The sequence below is a fragment of the Idiotropiscis lumnitzeri genome, chromosome 5, assembly GCF_059441095.1.
Source record: "Idiotropiscis lumnitzeri isolate Australia: NSW breed Sydney's pygmy pipehorse chromosome 5, RoL_Ilum_1.0, whole genome shotgun sequence".
In the NCBI taxonomy this organism is placed as follows: domain Eukaryota; kingdom Metazoa; phylum Chordata; class Actinopteri; order Syngnathiformes; family Syngnathidae; genus Idiotropiscis; species Idiotropiscis lumnitzeri.
The window spans coordinates 29204705-29211893 of NC_142395.1; the positions used below are offsets into that span (position 1 = coordinate 29204705).

The 7189-nt window shown below is 44.6% G+C and overlaps 1 protein-coding gene across 1 annotated transcript; it reads right to left on the reverse strand.

The window, feature by feature from the left end:
* Positions 1–928: 928 nt before the first annotated feature.
* On the reverse strand, positions 929–7050 carry LOC148337596 (uncharacterized). Its single transcript, XM_088297115.1, has 6 exons — positions 5194–7050; positions 3742–5113; positions 2841–3079; positions 2006–2263; positions 1708–1891; positions 929–1628 (listed from the first exon to the last, which is right to left on the reverse strand). The coding sequence occupies exons 1-6, from the start codon at positions 5266–5268 to the stop codon at positions 1270–1272; spliced, it is 2487 nt and encodes an 828-aa protein (XP_088153241.1). The 5' UTR covers positions 5269–7050; the 3' UTR covers positions 929–1269.
* Between the last annotated feature and the right edge of the window lie 139 nt (positions 7051–7189).

The following is a 7189-nucleotide window of genomic DNA, read 5'->3' on the forward strand; positions in this document are numbered from 1 at the left end:
TTTTCGGATTTGGATCCACAAGCGGGAGTATTCCACAAGACGAGCCTGGAACAGTAGCTCGACTCCGGGCAAAGTCCGGAGTGAAAGGTGGGGAAGTACTTTTTTCGGATTTGGGTCCACAAGCGGTAGTCTTCCAGAAGACGAGCCGGGAACAGTCGCCTGACTCTGGGCAACGTCAGGAGTGAAAGGTGGGTAAGTAATTTTTTTGGATTTGGGTCCACAAGCGGTAGTGTTCCATGAGACGAGCTGGGAACAGTAGCTCGACTCCGGGTAAAGTCTGGGGTGCTAGGTGGGGAAGTAATTTTTTCGGATTTGGGTCCACAAGCGGCAGTCTTCCTTGAGATTAGCGGGGAACAGTAGCCTGACTACTGGCAAAGCCAGCAGTGAAAGGTGGGTGAGTCATTTTTTCGGATTTGGATCCACAAGCAGGAGTATTCCACAAGACGAGCCGGCAACAGTAGCCTGACTATGGGCAAAGCCAGCAGTGAAAGGTGGGTTAATTATTTTTTCGGATTTGGATCCACAAGCGGGAGTATTCCACAAGACGAGCCTGGAACAGTAGCTCGACTCCGGGCAAAGTGCGGAGTGAAAGGTGGGGAAGTAATTTTTTCGGATTTGGGTCCACAAGCGGTAGTCTTCCATGAGACAAGCCGGGAACAGTAGCTCGACTCTGGGCAACGTCCGGAGTGAAAGATGGGTAAGTCATTTTTATGGATTTGGACTCCTATTTTTTGGACACATGCCGTAAACATTATACGTATCAACAAATTGAGTTTACGTTCTGGTAGTGGATTTTGTTTTTGCGGAAATTCAGCAATAAATGGGTCATGTTGTAACCACAAATCTTTTATTATAAACATTTGCACATTCAACATCAAACATGATTTCGACCGTAAAAACAATTAAACAGTAGTCTTTTTATGTAAAAATATCCTTAAATATAAGAAACAGTTATTAATTTAACAAGTATAACAGTTGCAAGCTAAAACAAATGTGCTTAAATATAACAAACATCTGTTATTAATTTAACAAGCATAATAGTTAACAGTTGCAAGCTAAAAAAAAATGTGCTTAAATATAACAAACATCTGTTATTAATTTAACAAGCATAATAGTTAACAGTCGCAGGCTAAAAAAAAATCTGCTTAAATATAATAAACATCAGTTATTAAGTATAAAAGTTCACAGTTGCAGGCTATAAAATGAGCGTAACTATAATAAACAGTTATTAATTTAACAAGTATAACAGTTGCAGGCTATGCGGATGGACTAAGCCATGTCCTCAACCCCAACCTCCTCTTGGCCCTCAACAGGAGTCTCGTTCTCATGGTGCTGCATTTCATCCTCACTTTGGCTCTCTTCCCATGAGTCGTATTGTTGGGGCTTCGCCTCGAACTCTTCTTCCTCTACATAGTTATGGTTTTGGGACTTCTCGTCCTCCATCTCACCCTCAGTGCAACTATTGCTGCTCTCCTCAACAGCCGTCTCCCCCTCAGAGTCACCGTTTTTGCTCTCATCCTCCGTCTCAGAGTCACTGCTGTTGCTGTCTTCCTCCTCAGAGTTACTGTTGCTCTTCTTGTCCTCTTCCTCCGTCTCCACGTCAGAGTCACTCTTGTGACCCTTGACCTCTGATGATTTTGAAAGCAATTGTTGAGATATCTAGCCAGCAAGAACATGTAATGGATAAACAACTACTAATACACTTACCTTGTCCACTCGTGGACAGGTGGGCAGAGTCTAACAAGGACATCAAGATATCCCGTCTTATTGTACGTGCCTGAGCTGGTGTCGTCTCTGGATGAATTACATAAAACTCATTTGCCGTCGTTGGGTCATGGCACATACTTTTATTGATTATATGTTTTCTTTCAGTCGAGAGAATGCGATCAGTCTGTAGGAGAGAAGGTGATCATTTTCAGTCATGGCAAAAGGCACATCTGGTGGGTGAGAGAGAGAGAGATTTATTCATGGTATGGAAATGGAACCATTGCTAAACATAACTCACCCAAGTTGATATTGCCGTCCGGATATCGCAAAGCGTTGGGGCCCCTGGCAGTCCAAACCCCTTCCAAGCTTTTGTGAAATAGAACCCCATTTTCAACATTTCCTTTCCAGATCCGTTAAAAAAAAATGTTGTCGGACGTTTTTTGAAGCCGGGTAGTCTTGGCCTTATTTTCAAGAAAGAGTTGAGGTATCCCATAACTTTGTTGCTGATTGCCACTACTGCAGGACCGTACGTTTTGGCGGTCTTGTGATCAGCCACCTTGAAAAGTACAAAGTAGAAGAAATGTTTATGCTGAGAATCTTGATAACATTTGTAACAGAGTTGCTTAGGTAATGGGAAACATGTGGATGTTTAGTTCATGTTCCAAAATATAACACCTCCGTGCGCTAAGTATGACCAACACATGCCCTGCAAAGTTGTTCGACTGAAGGAAAAGGTCAGGAGTGAATGGTAGGTAAATTCAAAACCCAGGAATTGAACCTCCTGGTAAGTACCACAGACACAGTAACTCAAATGTGGAAAGAAAAAAAATGTAAGTGAATGGTGGTCAAGTTCCATAGACTGGACCTCCATGCTGTAGGTACCTCAGAGACATGCTAAGAACAGTTGCTTCACTGGGAGTTTTATGAAGGAGTTAACGGTAGGAAAAGCAATTTTTAAGAATTTGGACCACCATGCGATATGCCCCCAAAACACATCCCAAGGATGGTGGTTCAAACATGGGTTAAAAATGGATGGTAGGTAAGTACGAGCCCTGGAAAGGGGAGTATAGATTCAAAGATTAGAACGCCTTGGAAAAAAATAAATAAATAAAAAAATCACCAATAACACTCACCCTTATTGTGTACGTGTTCTTGTACGCTTCGGCTTTCAAGACGTCATCTGTCGTCATGCCCAGGAAGACACACTTCCTGTGCCCTGACGTCGAAAGCATCAAGCCCACCAACAGTCCAACACTGTGGGCCAGCATGGCTGTGTTTCTAGGGTCTCCGGCAAGTTTACCAAGGACAGCCTCTATTTGTTCTTCCGCTCGAGTGATGAAGGCCAGCATTTGTTCTGCTTTCACCAGGTTAGCTGTAAAAAATAAAGGAGAAATTACTCAGTGGCATAAGAGTTTTAGTGAAGCAATTGTTTTAACCTGTTTACATTGAGTCGCACCTGTCTTTTGCCTTTTATATTCCATTCTTTGCAGCACAATTGAGGTCCATAACCCCTTTTTCCACCCGGCCAACTTGTACAAAATGCATTTAATGATTTTGATCGATATTCGAATTTTGGGCAAATTAGACAGCTTCACAAATCTCAAAAAAGACTCTATGTGTATGATCACATGTTTCTGGGTCGTGGGCTTCAGAGTGCTATTGAGGTGAGTGAGGAACCTGATGACCCAAAAAAAAAAGTAAAGAATATGCACTGTAAATATGGTAATGAATGCAATGACATGGATTTGGAGAGAATAAAGCAGCAGTACCTACCCATTAAGCTTGACCATGTCATTTAAAAACAGCAGGTTCTTATTGATGTCAGTGGGCTCCCCTAACATATAGAGGAGGAACCTTTTTACGCAAGCTGTTCTCTGCTTAATGCTCCGTGATTTTTTTGCTGAATGTTTGGGCCCTATGAGGTGTGCCTCAAATGAATCCAATAGGTGGTCTAAAACAAAAATTAATCTTACTGTCTTAACATGGGAACAGGATGTTCATAGTCTCCTTTAAAACAACAGTAGTAATACATACCCAAGTTGGGTGTAAGGCTCCCACTTCTCAAGGTCTCATGAGCCATGGGTGCGGTGCACGCGGCAGCAGCAAATGATGTACTGGCGGCAGGTTCTCTGAGGCGGGTGGCACTAGTCGTGGCACTGGATGCAGACTTTCTGAGTTTAGAGGCAGGAGAAGAGCTGTCTCTTGATGATGTTGTAGGAGCACAGGATGTACTGGCTTCAGGTTCTCTGAGGCGAGTGGCACGAGTAGGGCGAGCTTTTGAGTCAGATGGTGTTGGAGGAGCACAAGGCGGACTGGCTGCAGACGCTCTGAGTCGGGAGGCAGGAGAAGATCTGGCTCTTGAGGCAAATGATGTTGTCGGAGCACAGGATGAACTGGCTTCAGGTTCTCTGAGGCGAGTGGCACGAGTAGGGCGAGCTGTTGAGCCAGACGGTGTGGGAGGAGCACAAGTCGGAATGGCTGCAGACTCTCTGAGTCGGGAGGCAGGAAAAGATCTGGCTCTTGAGGCAAATGATGTTGTAGGAGCACGGGATGAACTGGCTTCAGGTTCTCTCAGGCGGGTGGCACTAGTAGGGCGAGCTGTTGAGCCAGACGGTGTTGGAGAAGCACAAGGCGGACTGGCTGCAGACTCTCTGAGTCGGGAGGCAGGAGAAGAGCTGGCTCTTGAGGCTAATGATGTTGTAGGAGCACGGGATGAACTGGCTTCAGGTTCTCTCAGGCGGGTGGCACTAGTAGGGCGCGCTTTTGAGCCAGACGGTGTTGGAGAAGCACAAGGCGGACTGGCTGCAGACTCTCTGAGTCGGGAGGCAGGAGAAGAGCTGGCTCTTGAGGCTAATGATGTTGTAGGAGCACAGGATGAACTGGCTTCAGGTTCTCTGAGGTAGGTGGCTTGAGTAGGGAGAACTGTTGAGCCAGGCGGTGTTGGAGAAGCACAAGGCGGACTGGCAACAGACTCTTTGAGGCGGGAGGCAGGTGAAGAGCTGGCTGTTGAGGCAGATGGTGTTGGGGGAGCACAGATCATATCGGCTGCAGGTTCACTGAAGTGGGTGGCAGGAGTGGAGCTGGCAAGCATACTTTGAGGTACAGACAGCAGAATCTCAACCCCATCCAGGAGTAATCTAAGCCCCGCTTTCAGTGTTTGTAACCCATCTGTCATAGCTGCCTGTGGTGGGGGCAGGGCGCCAGTCTGAGGCAGTGCTCCTGCAAGTGCAGTTTGGCACAATGGCATTGCTGGTGGAGGTGGGGTCCGTGGAACTGCTGGGGCTGGAGCTTGGGCTGGAGCTTGCGCTGGTGGTGACATTTGGGTATTGCTTTGAGAGAGGGACTTGAGGCTCTCCTTTATCGCCCGTTTCTTGGCCCGGCTCATGAGGTTAGAAAGATGACTTCCCTGTAGGATGAGCATTAAATGATTAAAAGTAAGAAAGCAGACTATATTTTCACAAACTTGCTCTGTAAAGAGTGTACTACCGGGTGTTTCCCATGTGCAGCTATGAGGTGCTTATCTAGCCTCACATATTCTAACTTCGAGCTGCAGTCTGTCATGGGGCACTTCAATCTTCCACTATAGCGAAGGCTTCGTCGGCTGATGAGGAGCCGCCTTACTTTTGCATCCGTAAGGCCATGGATGTCTCGCAAATGGCGCGAAAGCGAGGAGTAGATGTTTCCACACTGCGGGCACGTTCGCTTCTAGGGTGAGTAAAGGGATATTTTAAACATGTTTGAAATCTGTCTGTCCAGAAAGGTTCATGAGAAACACTGATTTTACAATGCGTCTATTTCCAGGACGAGGATGTATACTTCCAGGATTGTGATGTAAACGAACAGAGGTCTCACCTTCATGATGTCAATATCATCAATAAGTTAACTCCAACCCCCATGTGTTAAGTCCCACAAACACGTTCGGTAAGAAATTTGGCCTCTGTGCAGTAAGTCCCCCAAATACATGCCCAGGACAGTCAGTTGTTTAAATGTGGCCAACAGGTAAGAGTGAACGGTGGGTAAGGTAGACAGTAGCTCCACTGTGGCCAAAGGACAGGTTGAACGAAGGATAAGTTTATTTTTCATTAATTGGACCACCATGCGGCAAGTCCCCCAAAAACATGCACAAGACAGTAGTTCGAATGAGGGCAGAAGTGAACAGAGGTAAAGGCATTTTTTCCAGGAACTGGACCGCCGTACTTTAAGTCCCACAAACACAGCTGTTGGACAGTAGCTCGTCTGAGGGGAAATGACAGGAATGAAAGGTGAATAAAGACAAGTTTCAGGAATTGTCCTGCCATACGATAATTGCCCAAAACAGCAGCTCCATTGAGGGCAAAAGAGACGGGTGTACATGTTTGATGAAGTCATGTTTCAGGGTTTAGCCCAACGCACGTAGGAAATGTATAGCAATGTCCAGAAACAAGACTGATTTCCACGTGTCCACCTGCAGGAAAAAGTACGTACCTGTATCCGGAAAGACTATGTGTACATCTAGGATAGTGATGATGACGAAGTCCTAAATGACAGAGCAGGTGAAAATCTTTTTAAAGGCAGTGAATGGGTTTAGCCACACTCCTAATTGGACATCAATTACCCCTAACTAATTGGACTGCTGGAAAGGTTTGTGTCCATCACCGGGAACAGTACATGTACAGCCAGGATGATGACTAAAAATAATGTAGCGATACCTTCATGATGACAAAGTCATCAATAACAAGGCAGGTAAATACCAACACTGATCTCCACATATGTATATTTTCCAGGACCAGTACATGTCCATCCAGGATAGTGATACGAAAGACAAGGGTCTTACCTTCATGTTGGCAAAGTCCTAAATGACAGGGCAGGTGAAATATCGCCTTTTAAAGGCAGTGAATGGCTTAGCCACGCCCCTAATTAGACATCAATCACCCTAATTGGACTGCTGGAAAGGTTTGTGTCCATCACTGGGAACAGTACATGTAAAGCCAGGAAATTGACAAAGAATGGTGGGACAGTGTTCCATTTTACCCCACGGACGTGGTTGACCACGGTGTTTTATGGAAATTATTACGTTAAAAACGCTTCCACTTTTCCTCTTTATTTATTTTCCTCTTGTCAATTTAAATGAACAATTGCTCACAGTGTAGTCCTGGGCAGTAACTGATGAGCAGGTGGAATGAGCAAGAGGATTTAGTGGAAAGAGTAATGACCAAAACGATGTTAAATGCAGTTTTAGCTTTAAAAGACACAGAATCAAATAAATACCATTCAAACTATATATGCTTACACCCAAGTGTAAATAAATCCAGCAAATATTTATGCAATGGGCAAGCCTCAAATAAATCCATAAATCAAAACTAACATCCATCATAATATACTATTACTAATGACACTACTACTCATAATAATAATAATAATAATAATATAAATAATAATAATGACACTACTACTACTACTACTACTAATAATAATAATAATAACAATAATATGACACTACTGC

Coding starts and splice junctions, on each gene's coding strand:
- LOC148337596 (XM_088297115.1), bottom strand. CDS start 5,268: ATGACAGACTGCAGCTCGAAGTTAGAATATGTGAGGCTAGATAAGCAC. Junction 2,264..2,840: donor AGAACACGTACACAATAAGG/GTGAGTGTTATT, acceptor GTACTTTTCAAG/GTGGCTGATCACAAGACCGC. Junction 1,629..1,707: donor CCTGTCCACGAGTGGACAAG/GTAAGTGTATTA, acceptor CAAAATCATCAG/AGGTCAAGGGTCACAAGAGT.